The 27,959-nt window shown below is 52.0% G+C and overlaps 10 protein-coding genes across 10 annotated transcripts; 5 read left to right on the top strand and 5 right to left on the bottom strand.

Annotated features, from left to right (window-relative positions):
• Nucleotides 1–12: 12 nt before the first annotated feature.
• Nucleotides 13–3,962, bottom strand: EV422DRAFT_134538 (uncharacterized protein). The gene is made up of 10 exons (XM_053064765.1): nucleotides 3,704–3,962; nucleotides 3,533–3,646; nucleotides 3,364–3,468; nucleotides 3,000–3,298; nucleotides 1,931–2,938; nucleotides 1,653–1,867; nucleotides 1,433–1,571; nucleotides 1,197–1,364; nucleotides 481–1,128; nucleotides 13–406 (listed from the first exon to the last, which is right to left on the bottom strand). Exons 1-10 carry the CDS (start codon nucleotides 3,829–3,831, stop codon nucleotides 171–173), a joined length of 3,060 nt encoding a protein of 1,019 aa, XP_052929109.1. The 5' UTR covers nucleotides 3,832–3,962; the 3' UTR covers nucleotides 13–170.
• A 1,874-nt stretch (nucleotides 3,963–5,836) lies between these two features.
• Nucleotides 5,837–8,205, bottom strand: EV422DRAFT_563467 (uncharacterized protein; the record flags this gene model as incomplete). The annotated part of the gene is made up of 4 exons (XM_053072073.1): nucleotides 5,837–6,648; nucleotides 6,722–7,181; nucleotides 7,253–7,999; nucleotides 8,170–8,205. The coding sequence occupies 4 exons, from the start codon at nucleotides 8,203–8,205 to the stop codon at nucleotides 5,837–5,839; spliced, it is 2,055 nt and encodes a 684-aa protein (XP_052929108.1).
• Nucleotides 8,206–9,692: 1,487 nt separating this feature from the next.
• On the top strand, nucleotides 9,693–10,701 carry EV422DRAFT_513660 (uncharacterized protein). The gene is made up of 5 exons (XM_053069177.1): nucleotides 9,693–9,862; nucleotides 9,927–10,008; nucleotides 10,088–10,103; nucleotides 10,185–10,233; nucleotides 10,390–10,701. The coding sequence occupies exons 1-5, from the start codon at nucleotides 9,842–9,844 to the stop codon at nucleotides 10,465–10,467; spliced, it is 246 nt and encodes an 81-aa protein (XP_052929107.1). The 5' UTR covers nucleotides 9,693–9,841; the 3' UTR covers nucleotides 10,468–10,701.
• EV422DRAFT_513656 (ATP synthase regulation protein NCA2-domain-containing protein) lies at nucleotides 10,702–13,632 on the bottom strand. Its single transcript, XM_053069176.1, has 5 exons — nucleotides 12,400–13,632; nucleotides 11,947–12,314; nucleotides 11,692–11,851; nucleotides 11,371–11,605; nucleotides 10,702–11,298 (listed from the first exon to the last, which is right to left on the bottom strand). Exons 1-5 carry the CDS (start codon nucleotides 13,523–13,525, stop codon nucleotides 10,929–10,931), a joined length of 2,259 nt encoding a protein of 752 aa, XP_052929106.1. The 5' UTR covers nucleotides 13,526–13,632; the 3' UTR covers nucleotides 10,702–10,928.
• A 55-nt stretch (nucleotides 13,633–13,687) lies between these two features.
• Nucleotides 13,688–15,820, top strand: EV422DRAFT_513650 (GDP-keto-6-deoxymannnose 3,5-epimerase/4-reductase). Its single transcript, XM_053069175.1, has 6 exons — nucleotides 13,688–14,006; nucleotides 14,083–14,251; nucleotides 14,637–14,919; nucleotides 15,007–15,318; nucleotides 15,416–15,624; nucleotides 15,740–15,820. The coding sequence occupies exons 1-5, from the start codon at nucleotides 13,849–13,851 to the stop codon at nucleotides 15,469–15,471; spliced, it is 978 nt and encodes a 325-aa protein (XP_052929105.1). The 5' UTR covers nucleotides 13,688–13,848; the 3' UTR covers nucleotides 15,472–15,624; nucleotides 15,740–15,820.
• A 641-nt stretch (nucleotides 15,821–16,461) lies between these two features.
• On the top strand, nucleotides 16,462–17,116 carry EV422DRAFT_563463 (uncharacterized protein; the record flags this gene model as incomplete). Its single annotated transcript, XM_053072072.1, has 2 exons — nucleotides 16,462–16,696; nucleotides 16,770–17,116. 2 exons carry the CDS (start codon nucleotides 16,462–16,464, stop codon nucleotides 17,114–17,116), a joined length of 582 nt encoding a protein of 193 aa, XP_052929104.1.
• A 345-nt stretch (nucleotides 17,117–17,461) lies between these two features.
• EV422DRAFT_563462 (SPOC like C-terminal domain-containing protein) lies at nucleotides 17,462–20,513 on the bottom strand (the record flags this gene model as incomplete). Its single annotated transcript, XM_053072071.1, has 19 exons — nucleotides 17,462–17,575; nucleotides 17,656–17,811; nucleotides 17,890–17,957; nucleotides 18,027–18,120; nucleotides 18,188–18,246; nucleotides 18,317–18,425; nucleotides 18,486–18,614; nucleotides 18,681–18,769; nucleotides 18,841–18,955; nucleotides 19,021–19,117; nucleotides 19,183–19,352; nucleotides 19,433–19,519; nucleotides 19,581–19,683; nucleotides 19,745–19,826; nucleotides 19,887–19,989; nucleotides 20,062–20,199; nucleotides 20,261–20,302; nucleotides 20,366–20,416; nucleotides 20,487–20,513. The coding sequence occupies 19 exons, from the start codon at nucleotides 20,511–20,513 to the stop codon at nucleotides 17,462–17,464; spliced, it is 1,833 nt and encodes a 610-aa protein (XP_052929103.1).
• Nucleotides 20,514–20,764: 251 nt separating this feature from the next.
• On the top strand, nucleotides 20,765–22,507 carry EV422DRAFT_491530 (uncharacterized protein; the record flags this gene model as incomplete). Its single annotated transcript, XM_053067542.1, has 8 exons — nucleotides 20,765–20,905; nucleotides 20,983–21,025; nucleotides 21,101–21,223; nucleotides 21,301–21,351; nucleotides 21,411–21,538; nucleotides 21,614–21,818; nucleotides 21,881–22,039; nucleotides 22,101–22,507. 8 exons carry the CDS (start codon nucleotides 20,765–20,767, stop codon nucleotides 22,505–22,507), a joined length of 1,257 nt encoding a protein of 418 aa, XP_052929102.1.
• Nucleotides 22,508–23,426: 919 nt separating this feature from the next.
• Nucleotides 23,427–25,374, bottom strand: EV422DRAFT_563460 (uncharacterized protein; the record flags this gene model as incomplete). Its single annotated transcript, XM_053072070.1, has 6 exons — nucleotides 23,427–24,115; nucleotides 24,183–24,312; nucleotides 24,387–24,884; nucleotides 24,952–24,990; nucleotides 25,060–25,218; nucleotides 25,282–25,374. The coding sequence occupies 6 exons, from the start codon at nucleotides 25,372–25,374 to the stop codon at nucleotides 23,427–23,429; spliced, it is 1,608 nt and encodes a 535-aa protein (XP_052929101.1).
• Nucleotides 25,375–25,807: 433 nt separating this feature from the next.
• EV422DRAFT_513619 (uncharacterized protein) lies at nucleotides 25,808–27,831 on the top strand. The gene is made up of 5 exons (XM_053069174.1): nucleotides 25,808–25,931; nucleotides 26,011–26,391; nucleotides 26,501–26,536; nucleotides 26,642–27,112; nucleotides 27,189–27,831. Exons 2-5 carry the CDS (start codon nucleotides 26,167–26,169, stop codon nucleotides 27,537–27,539), a joined length of 1,083 nt encoding a protein of 360 aa, XP_052929100.1. The 5' UTR covers nucleotides 25,808–25,931; nucleotides 26,011–26,166; the 3' UTR covers nucleotides 27,540–27,831.
• The last annotated feature ends 128 nt before the right edge of the window (nucleotides 27,832–27,959 follow it).

Here is a 27,959-nt window from a genome sequence, read left to right as displayed (position 1 = left end):
GACCCTGCAAAGGTTTGCAAGCCATACTGCCGCACACCATAACATTTCAGCATTTCAATCCACATATTAGGTGCTGTACAAAATTATAATAAGCTGCAAGTTGGGAATCCAAAATCTGTATGTACAGTATGTCTATCTACATTATACGCTCCACAATGCTGAATGATACCTCAGCGTTGTATCAAATTCATCGAACTCTCCATGCTCGCACTTGGGACCATGTTCAAACTCGCGTCGGAGGCGGATGGTTTCATATGCCCCGTCTCATCGTCCGGCACTGGTGTTGCCGTGTGATGGTGGTAGTCGATCTGAATGTGCGGCAGTGGGACTGCTTCCAAAGGAACGTCTTCGGCTTCTTCGACCGATGGAATGTTTCGCTCCACATCTGGTGGCAGTGATGTATCATCTACACATGATTACACGGTGGATTAGGCGTTAGGTGATCTTCGAAACATGTCAGACCTTGACTCTAGAGCGTACCTGCTGTTTGCGCCACCATTCCCCGTTCCACCGAACCCCTCGTCGATGGGAACGATCCACTCTTCCTGGCAGCCTTGCTGCTTGCCGATTCCGGTCGCGGACCCACTTGCGGAGGCAATCCCCACCACGCCGCCATACTCACAGGCAACCACGGCCTCGGTAGTGGTTTGGAAAAGACCGGATTCCGATAACTCGTCGGGTACCGATCCGCCGCATGCTGTTCCGCCGATGTGACAATCTCCAGTTCCTGGTCTGACACGTCGGATTGGTCGTCATTCACACGCCGCTCCAGAGATGCGAATGAGGAGGCGTTTGTCGCCAATGACCCCTTTCGGTGCGATATCTCATTTGAGGGCCGCGAGTCGATGGGCGTGAGTTCGTACTCACCATCTCTGCCATTCGTCGGGTGTAAGTGAGAACCGGGATCGCTTCCGACGGAGTAGGTTTTGCTGAACCGATCCAAGGGGATCAAGTGACTCCTTTTTCCAAAGATCTTGCGACAATAGATGTGGAAGACAATAGTGAAGCCGACTAGAGGTGCGCAAAGCGCTGACGCCGTTGGAGAATTTTTCAAGGCCAGCAGTCCGACGATGAGAACTTGGTAGATGCCCAGTCCCACCGTACACCTATGGAAGGCGAGAACCCAATCTGATGCGTAAAGCGGGATGAGTGCCTTTGAAGACGATTTACGATGTGTGAGCATCCGATGAACTTACGATATCCGTAGCTTTCCCATTCCTTCACATACACAAACAACAATTGATTCCGGAAAACGAACCAGCCCAACGCGAAATAAAGCGAGCCCGGTACAAGGATGATCGGTGCGATTGTGGAATAGCATATAACGATGACGAAGATCAGGACGTGGATAGGATAAAGCATTCCTGAAAATGTAGCAAAGTCAGAATCTCTCTCAACATGACAGAACATTGAATGGCTGATGCGTCGTTACCATAGTTGAGGGAGCTGGACAGGATGCTCAGCCCATGGAAATCACGCGGGGTCTGGCAGACCCATCTTCCAATGAACTGCAGTAGCATCACACCGGGACGAAGTAACTCAAGAGGAAACATCATCAGGTTCAGGATGATCTGGGGGGGACCGCACCCGATTAGTAAGTTGTGCAGCAATGGGGAGCTCGTTCCCTAGGAACACTCGGCCGAGACACTCACGTAAGTAATATAGAAGGAAGCCGCTGAGGGCAGCAGGCTAACAGTCAAGTTCACAATACTGATCGGATTACGCAGGAACTCCGCGGCCACTTGAATGATGGTTTGCGCAACGGAGAAGACGAAGAATATGTTGAAAAGGAGGAAGAAGAAGTATTTGGACATGGTGGCGATCTCGACCTGCGAGTGGGCATATATTCCTTGTCGGTAGGAGAGGACTAAAATGGATTGCCGTCAGTATACGACTCGGACGGGACTTGAAGTCAGAGAAAAGAACTCACATTCGAAGATGATGGGCACAACCAAGTTGACTAAATTGACAACCAAGGCTGGCCCGATCTTGGTTACGATAAGGTAGACCTGCGGCGAGTTCTTGTCCAGGCCTCCGAAGAAATCTTTGAACGCCGGCAGACGCGCCAGTGAGTCTATACTCGTTAGCGAAGCGACAGCGGCGGTCGGTATGATCCAGAAAAACGTTAGGACAAAACATAGGCCAGTGATCGCCCATGACTGGACGAAGCGCCGCCATGCAGAGATTGAAAGGTTTTCCCAGACTACATCTTGTGGAGGAGGTGCTAGGGTCACAGACATAGGGAAGTAGCTGTCGGAGTCATGCAGTAACACTTGGGCTGCTATTTGTGCGGAACGCTGGGTGCCAAAGGTCACGAAACCTGCTGCATTCGTTGTCGTTACAGTCGCCGTTTCGGCAACGATCGGGTGCGATGTCGATCCCACTTGTCTCAGATATTTGAGTTTGATTGTCAAAGCTGTCAACTTCTTGCTATAATATTCGATCCTGTCATTTTCGGCGCCGAACGACGACGTGTCCCCTTTTTTTTTGCACACTTTTTCTCTTCTCCTCTTTCGGCTCTTCGGCCTTAAACGGATCATACCGAATTCGTCCAAGCCGATCTCCTGCAAGTTGAGTGGCGCGGCTTGCACTCGCAACAGCGTGCCGGGGGTGAAAAATACTCGCTGACGCTTTCCGAGTCGCTTTTGACGCTCCAAGTGTATGGCCTTGAGCCACTCGACGTAAGCACGCTCCAACTGTTTCAGAGCGCGCTCGCGCTGCTTGTACAGCTTGGAAACGATGTTGCTTGGGTCTCTGTCGATCACTACCTTTTCGATCGATCCAATCTCGAGACCTTCCAAATATGTTTTCAGGCTTTCCTCTGTCTGGAGCTCCGGAGGTAAGTTACGCAGCATCACACTGCGCAATTGCAAGAGCTCTCCCTTTCGCCATGCCGGCGGACGTTTATTCCCCCACCCGCTACCCGCGTAGATATATTCTGTAGTAAGGATCATGTTAGCATCAAAAAATATGCCTCCGCAAAGCTCAGATGATTCTACCTGTAGCTAGTTTTGCGTATTCTCTGTACGAGATGAACATGATATGATATGCAACAAAGGACACCATGTAAGCGCACACCACATGCGCCCATAGAGACGGAGACCCCTCAGGTATGTTCGCGAGGGAGTACCGATCGAGCGACGCTTTATTGATTCCTTGCGCTGTCGAGTTACCGCTAGGATTCGGAGGTGGGGGAACTGACCGATCGGCGTAATAGTTCACCGGTATGAGGATGGGAATGAGGACACAAGTAAGGATCGCTATAATTGTGAAGCACATGCGCATGAAGCGGAGGAACCTAAGAGAATGGATAGCAAATGAATGGCGTTCGGTGAAGCAGTTGAAGGACAGGTATGGGCATACATGACAGCGTCCAGTCCAACATTTTCGGCGATGTAGCTCTCTGGAATATTCCAGACTGGCTTGAACCAGCCAAACCACTCCGTCGGGATATGTGGGCTCTCCAACCTGGGATCGAATGCGTGTGAGGATTTTGCTTCCTCCAAGCTCCATTTGGTCAGGTGCTTCCAACCTATTTGTTTCTGTACGTGTATAAAGAACTCTCCTGAGACCATGACGCTGTCTGACCAGCTCGTAGAGTCCGACGGAGAGCAACGACACCGCGCACGCAATCAAGAACCAGATCCTGCAGGAATCGGAATAAGCGTGGGGAAAACACGCAAATGATCTTGTCTAGGCTTACCATGTTCCTTCGATGCTTGTATCAACTTTTGAGCCGTATGGATTCGGGTAACCTACGAACGTCGGCCTGCCAGGTATAATAGGAGCTGTTGCGTTCGATGTCGGAGATGGAGACGGCTGATTGTCCATTGTGGTCCAAGCAGACGTTTGGCAAGCCACTGGCCAATAACGAACTTGCACGAAGACCAAATTTCCTCAGAGAAAGGCGATTATCAGAGGGTCTAGTATCGGAGAGTGCGGGGAGCTGAGAGATAAGCAACACTTTTGTGGGAAACCGCCTCCTTGCGGTTTGCTTCTCGCCAAGTTCGCCAAGCTCCAACTCTCAACGTCCAAGTCCCACATAGAAAGTCGACATGGATTCCGCGCCGACGCGTGAATTGCATCCTTTCTGATGTCACCTACGATGCCTTTTACCCAACTGGAAGAGGGTATTGCAATGCAAAAAAGCAATGCTCTCAGTGCTACATCTACGCAGACATGTACTGTACTATACAGACGCTGGAAATCCTTTATGGCGAGTTTGAAGGCATATCGCTCGGTAGTTCTTCTGTACGGGGAGGAATTCGTCAACACATTGTTATAGCCCAAGTCAGAGCCCAAGTGTTGTAGGTTAATTACTATCACGTGATCGCGCCACGTCCAAGCCACTTCTGGAAAGCTATATAAAGGGCCCTTTGGGATTTTCTTCAGACATCCCCACCCCAATCTTCCAGTAACTTGGACATCCGATGCATACGACTTCTCCCGACAAGGACACCGGTTTGACGGCGGCTTTTGGCTTGCGTTCTACCTGTCGGTGATCCCCAAGCGGTGCACTCATCTGCCCGTACTCTTCAATGGTGAGTTTTCGCACGATGTACAAGCATCGATCGAATAGATTCCCGGTGCGGATGAATCCAAATAAGACTTTTGCACGTCAGGAGGATGCCTCATTACTAGAGGCAGTTGACTGTTAATTAGCTATACCCAAATTTCTGAACCCACAAATCTGTTCGAGGGCTGACGTCTGTTCCTCTACGTTCTGTGCTGACAATGTTTCTCTCTCTCGCTTTCTCCCTCAAAGGTTGCGAAGTGATATATCGTCATTGTCGATTTGGCGACAGATTGTTGCACTCGGAAAGCATCACGCGAGGTCTACACCGTGCACAAGTCTTCAGTTTCGACTTCACATGGTCTACACCGAACGCTTCGCCTCCGAGGTCGACATCGTAGTTGGTTGCCACCCTTCGATCTCCAGATGGTACGTATGCGTATCTAGCGGTGCTTTACTGCTGGTGCGAATGATGGTATTTAGCATGTATTACCGGATCGAGCTTCGGCTTGTGACGACAAACCTTTTTTTGCTGACTCACTCCGAGACATTGTACGTGATTTGGAAGTTGATGAACGACATGTTCTGACCGCACGACCATTCCGCTTTGCCGTCTGCAGGTGCGAGACGTAGAGTCGATGGAGAATGGCACACATGCACAGAGTCGCAAGTCAGCAGTATGAGATTTTGTTCCATACCATTGCTGGAGTGCGCTAGTGTTCTATGTAAAAACAACCCCCCAACGTCACGCTTCGCTGTGTACTTGGTGGAGAGCAGTGAGCCGGTCCTATGTTGTTGAGGATTGGTACGCTTTTTCACATACAAACCATCCTTCAAAGATGAATGGGTCTCAAGCAATCTTCATCGTGGATGAATGGTACTCCAGAAGTTTGTCCTCAATACCGACGACACTTCATCTACCAGCTTCAGATGAACTATGAAATACATGATGTTGAGCAAAAGCTCTGGTGGAGACATCTCTTATAGGAACCTTACTCCATCTTACTCGGGCGTCTCAACAGAAGTGCCTCACATCATCATTGCAACGCCATTTGCATTCAAACACAGGAAGTCAGCAACAGAAAAGCACATCAATCTAAATCGAGGAAAAAGTATTGAACTTGCAAAAGCCCCACCAAAAAAAACGAACGCCTTTGTATATGATACACGAAGCGCGCAGAAAAGAAATGAAAACTAGAAGGGCAGCAGGCGCTCCCCAATATCTAAACTAACCACCCACGCTATATACGCATGTACGCCGTTAACTATTTTGCTGATAATCGATACCGGGTTGATGACAGTAGTCGCGACTTAATCACGCCACTACAAAGCCCCCCTCATCATCCTCTCCGTCATCCTCTCCTCAACACGTTCCAGCACGCCAATTACCTTATACAGCGCAATGCTCTGGATAGTCAGCGAGAACAGCGCCACGAACGCGAACAGGAGCATAAGCAGGACGATAGGGATGGGTGCGGCTTGGAGCCAGCGGGTGCCTATCGCGAGATTGACGGGTTTGCTGGGGGTTGGGATGGTGGTTTTGAGCGTGTCCGGTGTGGGGGTTGTCGCGCTGCGGTCTTTTTGTGTGTTGCGGCGGGGGTTGGTGGGGCGTGCGCGGGCAGTGTTCTGCAACTCCCTGGTTGTGGTCGATTCCGGAGGTGTCGTTTGCTTCTTGGCGAACTTCTCGGATAAGGAAGCGTGCACGTCATTAAAAAAACGTTGCTGCATCTCAGGCGTCGCCCGCTCAATCGCCGCTTTGATCCAGCACGATTTCGTAAACACGATATCGGTGGTGACGATCATACGTGTCTGCGCGGGGGGTACGTGGAGCAGGCAGACGCGGGTGATGACATGGAAGGAGGTTCCAGAGGGGACGTCGGGCGTGACGGCTTTACTGGAGACGCAGACAAAGTCGTTGGAGGTGGACGCGCCGATGACTTCTTCGGTGACTTGGCAGCGGGTTTGTTTGGGGCCGATGGGGCCGGAGAGGGGGAGGACGTATTCGAGGGTGCGATGGGCGCCGGTTTGGATGGTGGGGAGGGCGGGGGTGAAGGTGGGGTCGGATGCGGATGATGATGGGATGGGTTTTACGGTGGAGGTTACGCCTTGTGCTGCCCAGGGTCCAACGGCGATTTCTGCGAGTAGCATGGTGTGTTATTTTTTGATTCGAGACGAGAAAACGGGACACTGTGACATCAAGCGGCCTACCTCGAGCTTTGCGTTTATCAGCCAAGAACGATGCATACCACCCACCGTCCTGACTATTGCCAGTGGTGTAGTATTCCCGCCAAACCTCCTCAATAGGAACAGGATACACCACATCCAGCAACTTCCTCAACTTGTCACGATCCGCCCCACACCCGCATTCGGCAGGATGAGGTGACCTCTTCGCGTCTGACCGAGCGCCAGGGTTTGGCGTTTTGGGAGGCGTGGGGATCGCCATTTCATCAACATTGTCTTCTCCCTCAGGCTGCAGCCTTTGGTCCACCATGGTGTTCAACGAGTTTGAGTAGTTCGATGAGCCGTCTGAGACCAAGTCGCCGGACACCGGGCCTCGGCGCAGATCCAGGCTGGTCATCGAAGGACTGTCTCCTCTTCTGGGCCGGTTAGTGATGGTCGCTCTCTTGAAACATGTTGCGCATGTGCCGATTCCGTCACAAGAACAGGGCTAATGAATTGGGATAGACAATGATTAGTATCATGGAAGGATCTCACAAGGACGTAAGTTCTGAGGCATACCGTCATGTTTGCCTCCCAGAGTTGCTGAAGCACTCTGAATGTTTGATCGCGGTTGAAAAAGCTCGCGAAAAAGTATTTGCCATCAGGCATCTCAATCTCGATCGAGTTGGAGAAAACGAGAGCAATGGTCCTCTTCTCGATGCGCGATATTTGAAGGAAAGGCAGCGAGAACACGGAGCTGCTGGTCCATCCTTTGAAGCATACGTGATCCTGCGATATGTACATCCTTCCCTGGATGAGCAACCCATCCTTGTTCCAGGCGCAGGCAAAGTCATTGACGAGCCTATCCCGTTCATCAATGTCGGGATACAGACGGTGAAATTCGGCATTGTCCCTCAAAGACGCAAAGGGTAACCGGGACAGGGGATCGTATTCTGCCGAGTCATCTCCCGTCAACGCTAGAGACTCGACCGATGCGTTCACGATTTCTTTCAGACGCCGCAGTCCTCGAATCCGATCGCTCCTGGAGCGTGACCTCTGAAGCGTCAAATCCTCCTCGGAAGATGAAGACGAGTGGGAGCGGCCGCGTTCTCCGGCTGCGCGAACTTCGTCCAGGAATGGCAAGAAAGGTGCGTCCTCGTGCCACGAGCTATCCGTCTCCTCTCTGCTTATATTGGGTGGCAACTTTGAGGCTGCGGAGCTCTTCCGGCCAGGCGAGCTCTCGCTTCCTGACAGGCTGTCCTCTGTAGCCCTTCGGGACGGCAGCAGTGCAGGAGGGAGTTTGGCCTTGGTGGTGTCCCTCACATCCTTTGTGTCGGGGGAAGAGAAAGGCCAAAGAAGAGGTAAGAAACAAGTTTTGAACCAGTTGGCGTTTCTCAAATATCGGAAGAATGCCTCCATAGCGCTATGCCACAGTTCTGTTACATTGGGGAGAGCGGGAAGAGTGTGGGCATGGAGAAGCTCCCAAATATATTTACCTTCGGGATGTTCTGGTATGGCATTGGAAACGCCATGGTTGCGGGAATAGTCTACTATGTATTTGGTGAGCCGCGAGACACTCGGCGGACAAGACTTGCTAGTATGCTGTTCGCGTATGAGAGGTGCTCTGGAAGTGGGGAATGCTGTCCCTCGTGACGTCCGGTCGCCTGTCGTTGGTCGTCGTCGCCGCCGTCGTTATGTATTTCGGGAGGTCTGCCCACCAAGTGAGAGGCCAGTCAGGAAGGGCAGGATAGTTCAAGTCCTGTGTATGTGCGAGCGTCGAGTTGGCGAGCGGGAGCGGAAGGAAGTGGTGCGTCTTTCCTGCCAAGCGTGACGGCAACAAACTCGCTCTCCGAGGGGAAAGAGACCTTACCCCTAGTCATAAGTACTCATATCATACTGGCGCCAAGTGTAAATTATGGGTTCAAATTAATTACGGGAGTTCCGAGAACCAAGATCGTGGTAGCCACAGCACAGTAACTACGCCGCCGATCGACATCTGCTCGGGAAACTCTCTGCTTCTGACGGCCGAAGTCGACATCGCGTCTTGGCCTTCTGGCCGGACTTGATCGGTCTAGAGATCTACGCAGACAGCATAACCGCCCGAACTCGACACCATCGCAATTCATTCATGAGTCCAGATAGGTTGCCCTGAGGGCGTCTTGCTGAGCAGCCTTGGCCTTGCGTGGCTTTCATGGGTGTCTCCGACCTTCTCAGGTGAGCCTCGTGAGGCACACAATCCCTCCGTGTCCATCGGTGGATATCATTCCGTCCCTGCGATGCGGCAAGTGATGAGTGACCAGGTTGACCAAGTTGTGACCAGCGGCCAACATGTAGCAGAAGAGTGGGAAATAGACTTACGATTTCATGGAGACCACCCGTACCTAGCGGGGGTCAATTGCCCGTTACTTCTTGAGATCAAAACGCCTTGCCCCAATGTTGTCGTTTGAACTCTTCTTACGCGCCCACTTTGTGGGATAAGTGAAGCACGCTTTTGAGCAGGATTCCCAAGTCCATGATTGCGTACGCAATGTGAGACCGCCTGGTTGGCAGTGAGTTGAAGGCCTTTGTTGCAGAGACGCTCTTCGAACAACGCTTCGGCAAGCGGTACGATTGTAAGAACCGAAACGGCGCCTGAGAATGATCTGGTATGCCATGGTACCACCCTCCTCGTCGTCGTCCGAACGTTGGGATATCATGTTACTGATTCCAGCAGTAGCCCACCATCCGATTTCTTTGCCATCTGCACATACGGAGCAAGTTGAGGTCGAAAAAGGTGAGCCCGAGAGAGAGTGACGCGCGCTGTCGATTTTTTACCCGCCGACTCCGCCCCATACGCGGACTCTCTGTGAAAAAGATGTGTGCATCTTACCTTCTTCGCTATTCCTGTATTGTGCCAAAAATGGACCGGGGAATTGTTCTCCCGCTCGAATGCGGCAAATAATGGCCAGGGCAATACGATGTCACGTCATATGACCACTTGGTGATAAAGAGTGCAGCCGGATTGATGATGGGAAGGTGTATATAAAACGCCAGACAGACGCAAAGCACACTATTGATTCTGAAAACAGAACATACCAAACTTACAAAACTACCAGCAAAGCGCCGCAATCGTCCTCACCCACACCACATCTCTCCCCTCTCAACTCAAACATCGGGCACACTCCCAAGATGGTTTCCGTTCCCGTTGGTGTAAGCATCGCACACCCTCACCACTCGCCCCAAACAAGTGCTAACCAGTGTTCCTCTCTCTCAGGTATATCCCCTAGCGGGCATCATGGTGGGCGCCGCGGTCGGCGTCGGCTTCTTCCTTGTGCATAAAGCAAAGGACCCGAGTGGTAGGTCGTGCATTTTTTCCTGTCGCGTCAATTTGAGATCGTCCAACTGACGACGCTCGGATGTTTCTCTTTGGCGTAGTTGTCTGGGCTCGCAGGTATGTTTTTGGAGGCCGCTTTGACATTGTTCGGGAGCTTGGATGTATGCTGACTTGGGGAATGCGTCCATTTGTATGAAGGACAAACCCCCATCCGTACTTGACTGTTGGCGAGAACGAGACTAGCAAGGTACGCATTTGCACCACTGTCTGACGACTGTTCTCGGTGACGAGGAGACCGGGCTATGTTGCATCCGAGATATATGACAAGCATGCAGCCTCGCATTCCTATTCGTTCCGGGTTGAAATCACTGATATGCAATTCCCGGTTTCATCTCCATCACAGCTTTACGACCCAACCCTATCCCGCAAGAAATGGCGTCGCGGTTCGCAGACCTCGAGCGAGTTTGTCAATGAGCATTAAATAACTAGGCTCACAAGTGCTTCCTACCGTGAAGATGGGTTGAGGGGACAAACTCCTGGACAATATATCATGATCTGCATTTCGCCAGTTGTGTTGTGACGTTTGTTTTGATTTGACGCTTTCTAGGCCATTCCCGAGAAGCTTGATGGGTTTCGATTCCATTGCGATACCACAGCAAAAGTCGAGGTCATATACACATACGTGCACCGTGCAGTATACCACCTATAAACTCACTCATGCCCACTACACGCATCTGTTGTGCGCGCGATCGCAAGTAGCCGTCGATGGTCAGATCATATATAGAATGGTGAATTGTGGATTGTGTATAGAAAAAGGTATAGGAAATGGGGGTACCACTGTGCGAAGCCGTCGTCTTCCCACTGGTCTTTTCTACTCTTAACCCTAACCTGCACAGCTATAACCCTAACCCCACTGCACAACAGCATCGGCTTCATATCCACTCACTCCCCCCTAACAAAAGGATAAGTCCTCCACATTCTCTGCACAATCAACATCTTCCCCGCAACATTCGTCTGCACCTCCCTCCTCCTGCCCTCCTCCTCCTGCCCACCCTCATCCCCATCCCCATCCTCTCTTCTTTCAACCAGAGTAAAACTGCCACCGCTCTCCAAATCCCGCAAATCCTCCACAAACCGCTGTCGGAACCCTTCGCGGCGCGTGACGCGGGGTGCGTATTTGCGGAGCAGGTAGAGCTCGCATAGGAGGAGGCCGTGGGATTTGTAGGGGACGGGCGTTGTGGGCGTGTGGTGTGTGGAGTCGGGAGGGAAGGAGATGGGGGGAATGCTTTGGGCGAGGAGTCTGTCGACGTTTCTGGTTATTCGTCGAAATCACAGTGTCAGTTAGAGTCCGTGACAATAAAACATCGAACGCAAGAGGCCGAACCTCAAGCTAGCCCGGATATACTCATAAGTCTTCCTCCTTTTCTTCTCCTTCCCCGCGCCCAGCAGCGTTCCCAATTTCGAAAACAGGAGCCAGGTCAAAAACAACGAGGGAGTGACTGCCAGGAACGCGAAATTGAGTTCGTTGGAGCGGAGCAGTTTGTCGAGGGCGTCGATCGCCAGCTCGCCGTCTACTTTGGCTTTTTGGACTTGAATTAGGAGGGCGCGGATTAGGTCGCCTGGGAGAAGGAGGCAGAAGCGCACGGGCGATTAGGAACTATTCTGAGTAGAGACCCTTTCCGTATGTGCAGCCGGGAATAGATACCTGAAATCGCATTCTTGATCGGGGATTTTATCTCCTCGGCATACGCCTGCAGAACAACAGAGAGATCGCCTTTCTGTGCTTGATCGGCTACCCGCTGAATCTCAGAAGGGTCTAATATGCCATGGTCTCGAGCGTACTCCACCACCATTTTCTCGAGGGACTAATGAACCGCATTACGCCGATCAGGTCCCAAACGCCGTGCACCCTCTCAACCATTGTGGAATACGCCAAGCGACAATCTCATCCACAACTCACCTGCAAATCCGCATTCAACGAATCCCCCGAGCTAATAGCAAGCCTCGCTTCCTTATGCCTAACCGTCTTATATATATTATCCAAAGGCTTCGCGATCCACTCTACGCAAAAGCTCTTCGCAGTCTCCCTCGCATCCGTAGCCCACGCCACCACGTCGTCCCACCTGACGGCTAGTGTCTTTCCACCGACGTACGCGGCCACTGAAATGACGACGGTGGGGAGCCAGTAACGGGTTGCGTGGGAGGGGCGACCGTAAGTTCGGCGAAGACGGTCGAAGACGGAGTCGAGTGTTTGGATAGCAGATATGACAGCGGTTGTGCGGCGGTAGAGTTGAGGGATGGGTATGGTTGATATGTCTGCGACGCGGGCTGGGAGGGAGGTGAGATCGGGGCGTGAGAATGAAGGTCGGCCATGGAGATTGGGCTATCATTGAAGTAAATGAAGTATACGTACCTCGTAGATCGGAGACATCGGCCAAAGCTAACTCCCCATCCGACGACAGATTGTCTGCCATGGCATGCATCCGATATACAATAGCTTCCATGAGGAGGAGCGACCGAGACAACTCAGCTTGAATGCGCTCCGCGGCTTCCAACATGGCCTGCTCTCGGCTAAGGCCGCCGGCCAGCGATTTGGTCAAGATGTTAAGACGCTGCTCGTTGCTGAAATCCTCCTCGGCCAGCAAACCCAGACATGCGGCTTGGGTCTCCCGGATCCTCTCCAGCTTTTCTGCCTTGAACCTGATCTCTCTCCTTGCGAGATCCAGCAACAGTGGTCGACGCGTCAGTGCTAGCAATCGACCAGGTAGTCCCAAGAAAGCCGTTGTTGTGAGCGTCGTTGGAAGAAGGGCGGCCCTTTCGAAAAAGTTTCGACGAAGCTTTGCATTCAGACGATCGGAGAACAAGAGGAACTGGGGACGGATTGACGAATGGGTGGTTGCGCGAGTGTATTCATACAGGAGATGCAAATAGCGAGAGATCTGTTGAGGAAGCATCGACAGAATGTAGTAGATGGTTTTGCTGGTGGACATTTGCTGATCTTGCCAGTACGCGATGTCTGGCGGCCATCTCGTGGATGACACCAGCAGACGCTGCAACAACGTCGCCTGCAGTACCGCCGCTATCTTGGAGAGGAACGCCAACTCTGCAAGCGGATAATGTCCCTGGGGAAGGACAGCAGACTCGCCCGTCAGTCCTGATTTTCCTCCTGAATCTCTCCGTAACTCTCTTCCATAGACACCCTTGTGCACTTGAGAGAACAGCCGTTCGATTTGCTGTAATGTTGGCAGACCGTCTTCCCCTTGGTCGCCAGCGTCTGCGTGTCGTCCGACCGTGGGAACGAGCGGTTGCGAAAGCAACGCATGCCAGAGCAGTCGGATGGGTTCAGGCCATGCCTCCTGCGTCTCCTCCACTCCTCTGGTGCTGTCCACTGCATACTCGACGCTCGCCGCCACTTCCGCGCCGGCTGACCCGAACAAAGTGCGGAATGCGTCGCTTAGATCATCGTGGTCTGCGTCCAAGTGGAAGACTCCGTTGAGTGCGCGAAGCTGAGCCTCCAGTCGCTCCGATACGAACGCCATCTGCAATTGTCGTCCTCCCTGCTATTCGTCAAAAGAATTGGGTGGACGATATCGAAGCTGGTTCCCACGGTCTTCCCCTTCGATTTCGTGCCTGTCCTCAGTCGTACAGAGGGGGGACGAGGGATGGGCAAGGGTGGATTTATTTTAGGATCTATTTATTGTATTTTCTTTTGCCGAGCGCGTCTTCCCCCTCGAAAGTGACAACCGGACGCGTTGGGCTTCATCTGTTTTCCACCTATCGTTTTTCTGCAACTACCGTATTACATCCTCGTCAAACAGAGAGCACTTGTCCACGCTCAGCCAACACTTCCAAGTCTTTCAAAATGCTTGCTAACCCAGAATCAGTCATCCTGGTCACCGGCGGCACCGGCCTCGTCGGTTCCGCAATCAAGCACGTCATCAAAACATGCCAGGATCCCCGATTTGGTGCTCTGCCGAATGAAAAATGGGTCTATGCGACCAGCAAGGACGCCGATCTGAGGTGTGCAGAGACATCCAATATTCCCTTTCCAAATGGTTGCCCTTCCTTATAATTAATCATGCTCCCCATTCCACAGCGATCGGACGGCAACATTAGCCCTCTTTGAACGCATCCATCCTACCCATGTCATCCATCTCGCGGCTATGGTTGGGGGATTGTTCAGAAACATGAAATACCAAAGCGATTTTCTGAGATTGAACTTGCTTATCAACGATAATGTACTGCATGCGGCTCATACGTACGGGGTGAGTAAGCGCGAGCGACGGTGTTTAAACGCAAGCGACTGTGAGCGGTCCCGCGGCGCAAATGCAAGCCATGCGATTCGCGAGCCAAGCGAGCGTGGGTATCCTACTGCAACGAGCGAAGAGAGGTGTGGGGTTGGTTTGGTCTGCGAGACCGCGAGTTCCTTGCGCCAAAGGCGCAACACCCCAAATCACCGCTCTTAGCGAGCATCAGCGAGCGTCAGATCTCTTAGCGGGCGACGCGAGTTTGCCCACCACAGCCCAAAATCCTCGTCGCGAGCGGAGCGACCAGGGTATCGTTCAACCACCCTCTACATTTTGATGCTGGTTGATGGGTTGATGGCCGGTTTGTTTTCACGTGGTTGATGTTTGTTGATGATTCACAAAGGTAAAAAAAGTAGTCTCCTGCCTCTCCACCTGCATCTTCCCCGACAAAACCACGTACCCAATCGACGAGACGATGATCCACTCCGGCCCGCCGCACGACTCAAACTACGGCTACGCGTACGCCAAGCGGCTCATCGACGTGCAGAACCGCGCGTACAACCAGCAGTACGGGTGTCAGTTCACGAGTGTCATCCCGACGAATATCTTTGGACCGAATGATAATTTTGATTTGGAGGATTCGCATGTGATTCCCGGGTTGTTGCATAAATGCTATCTTGCTAAGCGTATGTATGCGGGAATCCCTTATCCCGCCGAATCCCTTATCGAACCGCAGATCATCACTCTGATGTCTCTCACTTTGTTTATCGTAGAAAGCGGCCAAGATCTAATAGTCTCCGGCACAGGCCTCCCCCTCCGGCAATTCATTTATTCCCACGACCTCGCCAAACTGTTCATATGGACCCTCCGCGAATACGACTCCATTGTGCCCATCATCCTCTCCGTGCCCGAGTCCGCGGAAATCAGCATCCGCGATATCGTCACCCATCTCACAAAGAGCATGGGGTTTACGGGCAATGTACGCTGGGATAAGACAAAGGCGGATGGACAGTACAGGAAGACGGCGAGTAACAAGAAGTTGGCCGAGTTGTTGCCGGGGTTTGAGTTTACGCCCTTTGAGGAGGGTATGTTACTCTGAATCTTCCGTTCTCTACGTGCTGGTGGATGCTCTTGGTTGATGGTTCAAATTTATTGATTCTCGGCCTCGTTTTTGTTTTACAGCACTGGATGCCACCGTGAAATGGTTCCTGGAGAACTACGAGACGGCCCGGAAGTGAGATTCCGATATAGAAGAATGTACATGTCCCCATGTGCCAATACAGTTGGGAGCCGTTTGTAACATACGCATTAGAGATTACTGCCTTTTTGGTTGTAAAGAGACAGCGAGTGGGCTACAGATGTACAGAACCGGGTGATGATAGAGAAAATATCTAAGTGAAAGGATTTGGTTCACTTGCGAAATGAGAATGGAATACGTATGTCCTACGCCTTGACATCCTCAACCTTCCTCCCCCACCCACTACCCCCCCGGGTCTCGATTCTCACCTGATCCCCCTTCCTAACCGTGGTCGCATTCTTGCCCCCAAAATTCACCGTTCTCCCATCCTTTCCCACCAACGTATTAATCCCGTCCCACCCCACCCCCTTCCATCCCATACGGCGCAAACACCCTCCGTTCACTCAACATCGACACCTCCACCTCTTCCTTAAACTCCACTTCCCGTACACACTCATCCCCACCGCGGTACAACCCGTCCCCACGGCTGTTCGGTCGGAGTCAGTTCATCTGCGGTTTCGGGTTCTCGGAAGGAAAAAAAGACGAAAGCGTCTTCCGTCCATTGGAGGGACATACAGTAGGCTGCCAGATATCAGGTTACGACGCCCCAAGGACACATCATTCCGAGCATAGCCACCGGCTCAAGTTGCCGACCCCCATGCAAATGCTTTCAGCACGACCGCTAGCCCAGGGCAGGACTGACAGCTGGCCGGTGACTTCTGGGTTGCACAGGGAGGCTCAACAACCCGTCGTAACCTGATATCTGGCAGCCCACTGTAAGGTTCTTCGCACCGTAGGCTTTGTTGGCGAAATGCGCTTTTGGACAGCGTGCCGCTACGCAAATTGACGGCACCTCCGCCAAAACCTTTCACCCAAAACTTTTCCCAGGATTCCACGGTATTGAAGTCCCATCCTCTCATCACTCGCATCAGCATCAACGAACCACACTCCTCAAAGAACCCAAGCCGCAGGATCGCTAATCTCTACCCCAATGCCCTCCCCAACCGCACTCCATCCGCTTTTTGTGTACGGCACCCTCCTCACCGGCCTCCCCAATCACGCCCTCTTCTCGTTAGCCGACAAAGTCACCCATGTGCGAGGCGCGATCCTCAAACGACACGATATGTATTCCCTCAACGACTGGTATCCGGTCATCGTCGAGGCGGGGGGAGGGGAGGAGGCGGAGGCGGCGGAGGTGCGGGGTGAAGTGATGTACTTTGCTGAAGGTGCGCGTTTGGTCGCGAGAGATCACTCGGCAGAGAATAGAACAAGAGCTAACACTAATAATCCCTTTCACAGAACACTATACATCCATCCTGATGCGACTGGACGAGCTTGAGAGTTACCACGGACCCTCGTCAAACTCCAACATGTACATCCGTGCAGAGGGAAAAGTCACATTAACGTCGCCACCGGTACCATTAGCAGCAGCCGCAAAGCTATCATCACTAGAGACCCCTCAGGAGAAGGAAGGAGAAGAAATACAGGTTTACTACTACCGGTGGAATAGACCCCTGGACCCGCAGTACTTCAAGAGGATAGAGAGTGGGGATTGGAAGGAGCATATAGACGCGATACAGCGGAAGACGAGTAAGCAGCAAGACGGGATTGCGGGCACTGCAGCAAGACGGGATTGCGGGCACTGAGCGGTCACTGGAGACGGAAGAGCGATAAAAATCATCTCAGCCGGAAACGCACGCACTGGATCAATTGTGTCGTCAGTTACTTGAAGCGGGGTTACGTGTTGATCCGATCCTATTCATCTTGATGTGAGCGACACGAACAATTAATCGAGACCGATTCGTCATGTTTTGAAGCTTTTGATGGTGATTACAGATTTGACCTATTTCTGTCCCAATAGCAGCATGGACAATTCTTGAGCAGTGCATATGTACATTCACCTCCAAGCATATGTATATAGCATTACGTAGACTATAGGGTTTCCAGGCCTCATAAACGCATAGCTTGACTAGCTATGCATACCACGCCGATCATACGCCTAGACTCTGTTCAATCTGCGCAATGAGGTCCGCTTTCTTTTTCGCGGGTTTCACGTCCCTGCTTTGTAAGAACTCTGTTAGTTGGGCGACTGTATAGCTCGTCAGCTGGAGGGTGCAGAAAGTTTAGTCAGTGCTCCCAGATGTGAAGAGTCTTTATGCTCGGACCCCAGGGCAAATAACCTTACCTTCCCCTCCTGTGCCTTTGCGCGAAATGTCGCTTCACTAAGATCTGCATCACCCCGCGCCCTTTTGGGTGCCGCGCCATCGGCCGCACGGCTCGCTGGTGCTGAGCGCTTCTTCGTGGTCGTCGCAGGCATGTCCGGGAGATCTTGTAGGAGAATCTACGTGCGTACGATTTAGTAGCCGCCAGCTCGTAACCCAACAGGTCAGAAATGATCGTCCCCGGGCAAATGCGGTACCATTTTGAGCGTCTCCATATCGGCGCCCACACGTTGATGTATTACTTCCGTCTTCGGCAGCGTTTTATCTAGGCACAAATCCAGCAATTTGTGTCAGTCTCCTATCACAACCGCGAATCAGTAGGGTCGCCCCTCACCGTCAATCTCCTCCGCATAATCCTTCATCAAAGCGAGCGCTTGCAAGTTCGCGTAATGTTTTTGCAGAACTGGGTTCTCGTAGTCCGATGTTTTCTAGAATGATGTGTTGAAATGGTCAGAACCAGACCGTCGACCCAGAAAGTGCGATCATTTTACGTACGAAGTTGCCGATCTTCAATCGCTCGAGGATTGGGACAACCAGCTTGCGGTTTTCCGTTTCTGGAAAGTGAAGGCAAAGTCAACGGTCCGCATCCCCGCGCAACGCCTTTTTTTTTGAACCGGGACATACCAACACGCGCATTCGAGCGTGGCACATGACGGATATCATCGTTGAAAGGCATGTAGATGACGTGAAAGCCTGAAGGGACCTCGTCTCCATTGCGCTTGATGTATCCCACCTATCACAAGGATGTGTTAGCACCAATGCCGCGCATGACGATTTTTTCGGGGGAAGGTACCTCGGGAAGCAGCGCCACAATCCTAGGCCCTGTGTTTCTTCGGGCGGTGAGACGGCCAATAGCAATTTTGTTGCGTGCGGCCAATCGGTGAAGAAGATGTGCGAAGACCGAAGAGCTGCCGGTGTATTCCTTTGGACGAAAGGCCATTAAGCGGTATCCGTTTGGAAGTCACTCCGCCTCCAAACGAGTTCTTACCCCTTCATCGGGTTGGATGAATGTAGCTGGGCGGATGTTGTACTTGTCCTTTAAGGCGGCCCTGTCTTTGAACCCCAGTAAGACCAGACCTTTTGCGATCGCAGGACGATTCAGTGGATAGACCTTCGGAATCCTTTCTAAATGCAACGCCAGATCTTACCAGGCTCAAACATATACTTAATCGTTGCCACCTCATCCTTGGTGAACACAATGTGCTCACCACCATACACCCATGAGGACTTCATGTCAGCAGGTAGGAGGAACTCTTGCGTGGCCTATTCCAGCGAAGGGGTGAGATTTGCGGTACGTCATATACATATGCGAGAGGTCAGAATCTTACCGAACATTGCCAGCTGGTCTCCGTCCGAGCCTCGACGTTTGTTTTGCGTTCCAGATACGTGTAGTTGCCCTTTTTGGCCTCCATCACCAGGTTATACCTATCCTCATTTCTGTAAGTAGCCCGGCGGGAGGCGGATTCTCGAAGTAAGACCAAGCTACAGACCCCTTGATGCCAATGCTAACTCCCTCAGACAAATGGAAAGGGATTCGATATGCCGTCCTCTTCTTCACTTCCCTTCTCCTGATTTTCTTTTGAAGCTCTTCGTAACCCCGTGATGCCGCCACCGGCGCGGCATACTCGTCTTCTTCATTCCCAGATATTCCGGGTAAATCCTAGACGCCACAATCGCACCAGGTCAGCAATTTTGACATCCGGAATCTTGCCCCCGGACCCCCAATGGGGAGGATCGAACCTGGTAGAATGCCTCATAATTGAAAGGATGTTTCTCATCCCGCTCGACGGGAAACAATGTGATGGTAATGCCGATATCTTGTAGATCCTGATTCGCAAGGGTTCAGTGTCAACTTTGGAACGTCTTCCCAACTGACATGGAACCCTACCTGCGCGCGGACGCGAGCGTTCCGTTGCAATACAGAGTTGCCTCGATGTGGATCATCGTTTGAAGTTATCAGAAAGATTCGCTTGATGCTATTCTTGTCTCCTCTGCACATGAGGGTCAACCACGGATCATTCAATTCGAGGGAAAGGATGACAATCACATTACTTGGCAGAGAACATGTTCGAGCAGGTCCAAAAGACTTCTGCCAGGGAGTAATCGTCGTTGCTGCCAAGGGATTTGGCTCCTCCTGCGGAACACTCGCTTCAGCACAAAGCGAATGCTCAGCAGAGGCATCCACGCTCCTCACCCTTCTGTATCTTCTCGAGCTCCAAAATCCGATCGACATCTGGCGTATCCAGGTCGTACTGAACATAGATGTGCTCAAATCCTTGCTCGTTTTGCGATTCCTCCTGTATAGGGCAACGAGCAGAAGCTTGGCATTCGCCGTCCTTTCACTTTTCCCATCGGTGTCGTTGTCTCACCGTTCCGAAGAATACAATTCCCAGCCTATCCGACTCCGCTTGGATGATCTTATTCTGCAAGAACTTTGCGGCACAAATGAGCGCGCCTTGAAAGTGGCTCACTCCGTTTTCATCGGGCTCGTGCATCGGTCTCGTACACTGGGAAACCGAGGTCAGCAACTTTCCCACGCGGTTGTCTGAGCACTGCACAAACACATACGTCCACCGCGAAGATGACATTGTCTTTTTGGGCCCCTGTATCCTGTGAAGGGGTCCATTATCAAAAGGGTGGTGATGGAATCCCACCCGATCACATTCAAAGTACCTGCTTTTCCAGGGTTTCCTCTTCGTCCTCATCTTCCTCATCTTCAAAGGACTGCAATGAAATGAGAGGACGCCCGAGAGACAGGGCCATGAAATACACACTTCAAAGAAGCCCCACAAACCTGCCAATTTGAGAACGAGGACGACATATTGTGAGTTGTGCCGACGGACGCTATGAGAGAGCTTCTGTGGCCGGCTGCAAGAAAAGGAGTTGCGGGTGAGTTGAGGGGCCAAACTTCGCTCTGAGTTAGGGTTAGCGGCAAGCCTTTTGCAACTTTTTGCAAGCTGTCCACGTCACGGAAGTCACGGCTCTTTGCCTTCTGCTTTGCCTTCGACCTCAACATCACCTTGGACAACCGTCCCTCTTAACTTACACGGTCTATACCGCCCTGTTGCCAAAATGAAGAGTCTTATCGCCGTCCTGTTGAAGGCGGCCGTTTTCGCAAGTATCTTGCCAGGTGCTGTCAGTCTCTACTCGTCCAAGAGCCCCGTTATCCAGATTACTCCCAAGAACTTCAAAGAAGAAGTTTTGGACACCCAAGTATGTCTGCGTCCTTATTTTTCGTTTGTTACAGTTTCGAGCATTTCCGCTGTTCTGACACTTTCGAAAACGTATAGCATGCGGTTCTGGCTGAGTTTTACGCGCCTTGGTGTGGACACTGTGAGCATGATCTTGGTCTTCAAACGAGCGTGCAGGGCACTCGGGAGCTAATCCTCCTTTTTTTTTTTAATTCAGGCAAGAACCTTGCACCGGAATACAAGAAGGCTGCGGAGAAGCTGAAGGGTCTCGCTAAGGTGGTCGCTGTTGACTGTGACACTGACCAGAATAAGCCTTTATGCGGCCAGTTTGGAGTGCAAGGTGATATCCCGAATTATACGCTGCGCGTGCTAGACAGTGTGTGACGAACAAAGTCTATCTTCCCTGATGAATCGTAGGCTTCCCAACGATTAAGCTGTTTCCCGGGGGAAAGAAGGGCCTCCCTCAAGGTGAGTTTGCCTCTGATCAAATGGGATTTCTCGAAGGCCATCCTTATCGCTTCACATAGACTACAACGGGCCCCGAACGGCCAAGGGTCTGGTTGATGCCATCGTCGCCAAGATTTCGAACAATGTCCTGCAGATTGGTGGAGGTGGGAAGCGGGCTGTAACTTACGATGATTTCGTTCACAAACCGGTACGGTATCGGCCTCATATCCGAGGTTCAGATGAGCACATACTGATTCCACGCGGATCTGTTGACAATCAACAGACGGAGCTCCCACGTGTGGTATTGGCATCGAAGAAGGCTTCCACGCCACCACTTTTCAAAGCCCTGTCAGCCGAATACCACAATCGCATGGTCTTTGGGGAAGTCAAGTCCACGGAACAGGATACACTCACCAAGCTTAACATTACCGACTTTCCCTCCGTGGTCGTGTTTCCCAAAGCTGGAGACACTCCTGTTCGATACACTGGTATGTCCTCAACAGACAGCAGTCTTCCGCCAAGCCTCTCGCCTCATTCCTGGCGCCTTTAGGACCTATGAAGCACGCGTCTCTGGTTGAATTCCTGGATCTTTACGCCCCACAAGCTGCCAAAAAGGAAAGCTCGCAAGAGAGCTCGAAGAAGCCAGCGGCCAAGACGGAAGCAGCAGGTGCGTATAACCGTGGCACTATACGATGGACCGTGGAAGGGTGTTTCGGGACACGCTGACCAACCAACGGATCCGGAAATGAACATCTCAGAAGTCGTCGAAGTCAAAGCACAGGCCGATCTTGACAACATCGTTTCCAAGCCCGGCTTCACCGTCCTCGCATTCTTCATCCTCGAACCCGACTTTGAAGAAAGCGTGAAAGCCCACAAGGAAAACCTCGACCTGCTCCAAGCCGCCGCGAAACAGCACCCCGGTTTCCGATACGTATGGTTCAACACCGCCGAGCGCGGACGCGTCATCATGCAAGATCTGCAGGTTTCCGATTCGTTGCCTGGGCTTGTGGTCGTGAACGACAATAAGAAGGCTTATCGGATTATGACGGGACCGTTTGACAAGGATGGGATCAACACCTTCTTGAAGGAGGTTTCGGCGGCACAGGGTAGATTCTTCAAGTATGGGAAGTTGCCGTTGTTGGAGGGAGAGAGCAAGCGCGCGAAGGACGAGCTATAGATGCCCGCCTTGGCGTAAGAGTCTACTGACACGTTTCAATATATCTTATGAATGTGGCATTTATCTTCAGTTCGGTCTCATTGAGGATTAAAAGGAAATTCTATCAATGGATCTGCGACTGTGCGGAATCCCATTGAGCGATGTCCCACGAGTGGAGGCGCCTGAAATCTCTGGCTCGCCACCAAACTGTCACCAAATGGCAATGATGGTGAGCTGCCGCCAACACGCGCAGAAGAGATACTTTCGGTGGGGAGTCTCAGATCCATCGTCGTCGAGGAGACTTGGAAGGTTTGTTCTGCTCTCCGCTTTGGAAGCTGTTCTCGGTTTCCTCGCGGCCTCGCTTGTAACAGGAATGTTTCCCACGGGACTTCCGCAAACTCGCGCTTTGGTTTTGACAGCCAAATGCCATAAAACCAGCGCCCCGTAATATGCGACCACTTGGGAGAATTCTCGGAGAAGCGAGCGCCTTTCTCTCCTACCGGCCTCCGGGGTGGCGGTACCCGGGCTCCGTCGCCGTTGCTGTCGAAGACTGATGAACCTTTCACTTTCATTGGAGTCGCCCACATGGCAAAGGCGTCGAGCGTTCTTGAGCCACGCGTCAAGCTCGTTCGTTGAACACGCTTGAAAATGACCGCGCATTGCTTGCGTACTGACAGTGCTCGCACCGAACGCGTTGCCATCAGCAGCATCAAAAACGAGTCTTCAAACGAGTCCGCTATTGAAATCTCTCTATTAGATGATCGCTGACTGATATTACTATTGGGATGACAAAACTTGTTGCAGTGCTAGTATCAGGCTTCTCATTGCGGAAAAGGAACGGGAAGGGGACGGAATCAAGCTATGAGGTCAACTACGCGACTATGTACATGAGGTGCCGTGACTCCCTGGGCGCATGAGGTGGTGAGGTGATGTCCCTTCCTCATTTGTCCAAATTCGCTCCACTCTGGAAACCGAACCCCTGCGCGACGGTGCTGGCTATGGAAGAGTCACTTCCGGCGAAGTATACGGTTTTCGCGGGAAGCGCCTTACGCTTCTCGACCTCCAACGTCTCCAGCTGGATCCTCTTCGCGTGATCTTGAGCGACATCTCCATAGGCTCTCGACAGTGCGCCGATCTCGATGACCTTGGCCTCAGCAATCGTAACGATGTTTTTCGCCTCCTGTTCCGCCTGGACCTGAGAAGATTCGGCAGCCGCCTTCGCCTTCTTCAGTTGATCGTAGATCTGCGCGTCCGTGACACGAGTCGCAGCGTAGTACTGCGCGTCGGAATCTGTCTTGGTCTGCTCCGCCTGCACGCGTGCCACTTCGAGTAATCCGGATTGCTTTTGGATCTTGATCGAGTTTTGCAATTCGACTTGGGTGGCGTCCATTTGGTTCTTGAGCACGATCTCGGCTTGGTGCTCGAGGTCTTTTCCTAGCGCCCCGGAAAGCTCGCGGTCGAGCACGTCGAAGGACTCTACCGCCACACCGTTGGATGCGGCTTGCGAAATCAGCTCATGGAGACACTCGTTCTTGAAGGAATCGAGCCATGGGATCACGTCGGTATCGGGCACGTCCCCGCCGATGCGCTTAGCTCTCATAAATTGCGTATAGCTGAGTCTGCTCACGACTGTGACGAGGAGGGACAGGTTCAGAATGGATACTCCCAAGTGAGAAATCGAAGAAGCAGCTCTTACCTGCGTTAACAGCCGTTTGTGCTGGATTTGCGAGGGCCAAGAACGCGTCATCGTAGTTCTTAGTGAGGAGGAGAGGTTGGGCCACACGGAACCGTAGATTGACGTTCAGAACCACGGGAACTCCTTCAACCTTTGAAACGACAGGAACTCATGTTAGAAATGCAATAAATGATCCACTGGAGTGCATCAGAAGGCGAGACTTACTGTGTAAGCAGGAGCGGTCTTGAGTTGCACCTGACGCTCCCCCAAAGAGTAGAATCCACGAAATGTCGTTTTCGGGTCCGTGATCACATGCTGACCCGCTTCCAGTTCCAGCATGTTATTCCCTTGCTGCACGATCGCAACATTATTCGCCGGAATGTTCAGGAACGTGCAAACCGTGATGTTCTGCCGCTTCACTTCCCGCTTCCACCCGAGAATCCTCTTTCCATCGGATTCTTTGATGGCACATGCGTCGCCCAGAGCGAGAGTGTCGACGACGGCGAGGATATGGAATCGACCGCGGCTTCCGAAGGCACAGAAACCGCCATTGCGGATCACAAACACCCGGTTTTCGGGGTCCTCGACGACTAGGGCACCAGATTGGCCGACTTGGCCGATGGTAAGACCCATGAAGTCAAACGGCTCGGTCACGTCTTTTGTCCCGTGGGCCTTGTGCGTGAGACTCATATTCCAGTAGTTGCCGGGTTGAATTGCGACAATCTGATGAAACAGATTTGGGATTAGGGAGCTGCCTTTGAACGATACAAGTCGAGAAACTCAAACGTACCGGTCTGCCCCGCCAGGAATAGAGCCCAATTTGACCGGTCTGATGAGGTCGCAAGGGTTAATTACGTGAAGTGAACACGGACTCAAGAAGACACAGATTTGTCTATACCTCGACTTGGACGCCGAACATACTATGTGGCTTTTTGTGTGTGATGAGACGGTGATCGTTGTTATCTCGCATCTTCTGGTCCAATTTGTATAGGGCATCGACCATGGAACCCTCGACTTCAACGAAATATGGGTGTTTCTTTACACTTTCTGGCACAGTCTAGATATAGACATTGATCATTAGTCGATGTTCGTCTACCCTGGAAGATCATAGTGAACATACCCAGTTGTCTGTACCGCCGGCGAATGGATTGTTCTCCTCAGTAGGACGTTTGCCGTTTCCGACAGTAGCGAGTTTGGGATGTTCAGCAAGCATTATGGAAGGCTTTTGTTGTGCGATATGTTCGATGTGTGAGTGACAAATTTCTGAGCAGGGGGAAACGATCCCGCTCGTCGTCATTTATATACTCGGCTTTTAGAACAGTCGCTACTATGAGAGCTATTTGCAGCCAAAATCGCCAGATGAGCAATCCAATATGTCAGGTATTTCGGCTGCTGCTCCCGCAACCCCCACCCGCCAAGGTAGTCGGCAGTCAATTGACGAACGTGCCTTTGGGCCGGCCATCATCGTGTGTCTCCCTGGGGGCGACTCTGCGTATGTTCAGATCAGACTTCTTGGAACTCCATGCAGAGAACACATGGCCCAACTTGAACTTCAGAAGCCCCAGGGACATGCGGGTGAACTTCACGCCAAGGGACGGAGCAGGCGGCACCAACTGGGGCGTTTCGACCGCGTTGTGCTGAGTCATCACTTTACAAGCTCACCATCCTGTCAAAGATCCTGTCACTCAGTAAATTGAGTCCCTGACTTCATCCAGGCCGGGGGATTGCCTGAACTAAAATGGAGGTACCCATGTAGAAAGTGAGAATCAGGTATGCTCTCGCCGGTCAATTCGATTTGCGGAAAGCGTGTTTTGATGAGTTGGTCCTTGTCTGTGCTTCATCTACGTAGTTAAGCGTAAATGCAGCCAAATTTCAGGGTCAGCGACCTTGTGTTCGGCAGTTGACCGCAACACAAAAATAAGGCACACGTATTCCACTTTTCAAACATTTCTGCATTGTCAACCCGTAGGCGCAAGATCTATAAGCCACTATACCGCCTGCAAGCATGTCGATGCCGGTCAAGAATGTGATCCCGCTGGAAGGCGGGTCCATCGTGTGCGGAATGGTCATCACTCTAGCGATACAAAACTTCATGCAGCATGGAGTGTCCGTAAAAGTGATCAAGGACCGAGATCGGCAAAAGTTTCTGATTCTTGTCTGCTCGTTCGTCGTTGTTGCCGGAGTTATCAGTTTGGGGCTCAACCAAACAGGGGAACTGTACATCTTGCAGGTACGTCCATCTCAGTTCAACCGGTGGCGCTCGCCACGGGGCACACGAGGTTTCATGCCGTTGACGGTCTGTGTCGAGTCAATAATTCTAACGCTTACTTGCCGCGCAGAATTTTGTATTGATGATAATATTTTGGGGAGTTCAGGTACGAGCTTGCCTTTCTGTTGGTTTCTCCGCGACGGACCGGCCCGTCGCTGGTTTCCGGCCGCTTGCGACATGCAAAAGATAACTAATATGCTTACCCAGCCAGCTCGGACTCGGATGCGTCAACCACAACACAATCATACGCACATTCATCGCGCTCGCCAGCGTCTCGCAGCAAAAATGGCGCCCGCAGACGCTTTCCTACTACTGCCTCGCGCTGTACCCATTGACCGCCATCGTCCTGATACCCATCTATATGGGGTTCCCATCGAGCATCGAGAAACACCAAGGGGTGAACGCGTCGGCGATCAATAAGGAGGTGTTCAAGCCATTGAACGTAGCGCTGGTGATTGCGACGGAGGTGCTGGCCACGATATCCGACCTGCTTTTGATCCTGAGAGTGGAAAAGGCGGAGAGTGCTGCGGGGCGCTTCTCGACTGCGCGCGCTGCAGTGCGCACTAACGGCACTGTCTCATCGAATGTTGTGAGAAAATCGGCTGGGGCGGAGTTTTGGCGGCGATTGTGGATGCATTATGGACTCATCTGGACGACGGTGGTGCTAGATGTGCTCCTTAAGGTACCTTTGTACGGCTTTTTTCATGTTGCAACACCACGCAAACCGTCAAATAATATCCTTTCTGCTCAAACATTAGATCCTGATCTATTTGGGATACCCCGTACTCTTTGATTCGCAAGTTACCAACGCAACCATCCTGCTGCGGGCAGTGACTAATTTACAATTCGGAACCACCTTGAAACAAGTGTACACAGTATCGGGCGAAACTGCAACTCGCATGCCGGCTACTGGCAGTGGTCTAGCGTCCGATTTCCCAAAATCGGTGACCATGGGTGCAAGGGGGAGGAGCCTTTGCATCATCCGATCAGCGTCGAGTCTTAGCTCGCGTGCCTCGCGCGAAAACTTGGAAGAGGGAGACGCGGAGGTTGCAAAGAAGGTCTTTCCGGAGGATGGGGGGCAAGTCGAGAGAGCAAGCGACTCGGTGTAGCGGCGAATGTCAACATGCTTTCCTTTACGAGCCACCTTTTATACCATGAACGATGTCAGCATATCACTGGAAGGCACCCGCTTACGGGCATCGCACATAGGTGCAGAACTTCCGTGCTTTCTCGAAACATTCATCCTCTATAGAATCAGCTTTCTGCATAGCACCAGTTTGATTCTGTGCGGCATTTTTGAACACACTGTAAATGTTGTGGGTTTGAATGTAGATAGACACCATGGGGCAGAACGAATGAGCGATTGTGCACACTGCAGTCCATATCAACCGTCAACTCCGGACTCCCTTGGGGGAAGGGCCCCAGTGACCTGGATGTGAAGGTTGAGCATGGACTCTCCGTCCTTTGGGCTAGAAAAGAAAAGCAATCAGGAGCCCGCAGCCCCCACAGCTTCGGCGATGCCTATAAAA

The sequence above is a fragment of the Fimicolochytrium jonesii genome, assembly GCF_025526975.1.
Source record: "Fimicolochytrium jonesii strain JEL569 chromosome Unknown EV422scaffold_2, whole genome shotgun sequence".
NCBI lineage: Eukaryota > Fungi > Chytridiomycota > Chytridiomycetes > Spizellomycetales > Powellomycetaceae > Fimicolochytrium > Fimicolochytrium jonesii.
The sequence above is the reverse complement of the archived record's forward strand: the minus strand, read 5'-3'. Positions and strand labels throughout refer to the sequence as shown.

Coding starts and splice junctions, on each gene's coding strand:
- EV422DRAFT_134538 (XM_053064765.1), bottom strand. CDS start 3,831: ATGGACAATCAGCCGTCTCCATCTCCGACATCGAACGCAACAGCTCCT. Junction 3,469..3,532: donor ACACGTACAGAAACAAATAG/GTTGGAAGCACC, acceptor ATTCGATCCCAG/GTTGGAGAGCCCACATATCC. Junction 1,365..1,432: donor GTCCAGCTCCCTCAACTATG/GTAACGACGCAT, acceptor CTACATTTTCAG/GAATGCTTTATCCTATCCAC.
- EV422DRAFT_513660 (XM_053069177.1), top strand. CDS start 9,842: ATGGTTTCCGTTCCCGTTGGT. Junction 9,863..9,926: donor TGGTTTCCGTTCCCGTTGGT/GTAAGCATCGCA, acceptor CCTCTCTCTCAG/GTATATCCCCTAGCGGGCAT. Junction 10,234..10,389: donor GCGAGAACGAGACTAGCAAG/GTACGCATTTGC, acceptor TCTCCATCACAG/CTTTACGACCCAACCCTATC.
- EV422DRAFT_513656 (XM_053069176.1), bottom strand. CDS start 13,525: ATGGCGTTCGTATCGGAGCGACTGGAGGCTCAGCTTCGCGCACTCAAC. Junction 11,852..11,946: donor CGTTGAATGCGGATTTGCAG/GTGAGTTGTGGA, acceptor GCGGTTCATTAG/TCCCTCGAGAAAATGGTGGT. Junction 11,299..11,370: donor TATATCCGGGCTAGCTTGAG/GTTCGGCCTCTT, acceptor ACGAATAACCAG/AAACGTCGACAGACTCCTCG.
- EV422DRAFT_513650 (XM_053069175.1), top strand. CDS start 13,849: ATGCTTGCTAACCCAGAATCAGTCATCCTGGTCACCGGCGGCACCGGC. Junction 14,007..14,082: donor AGCAAGGACGCCGATCTGAG/GTGTGCAGAGAC, acceptor CCCATTCCACAG/CGATCGGACGGCAACATTAG. Junction 14,920..15,006: donor TAAATGCTATCTTGCTAAGC/GTATGTATGCGG, acceptor TGTTTATCGTAG/AAAGCGGCCAAGATCTAATA.
- EV422DRAFT_513619 (XM_053069174.1), top strand. CDS start 26,167: ATGTCGATGCCGGTCAAGAATGTGATCCCGCTGGAAGGCGGGTCCATC. Junction 26,392..26,500: donor GGGAACTGTACATCTTGCAG/GTACGTCCATCT, acceptor CTTGCCGCGCAG/AATTTTGTATTGATGATAAT. Junction 26,537..26,641: donor TAATATTTTGGGGAGTTCAG/GTACGAGCTTGC, acceptor TTACCCAGCCAG/CTCGGACTCGGATGCGTCAA.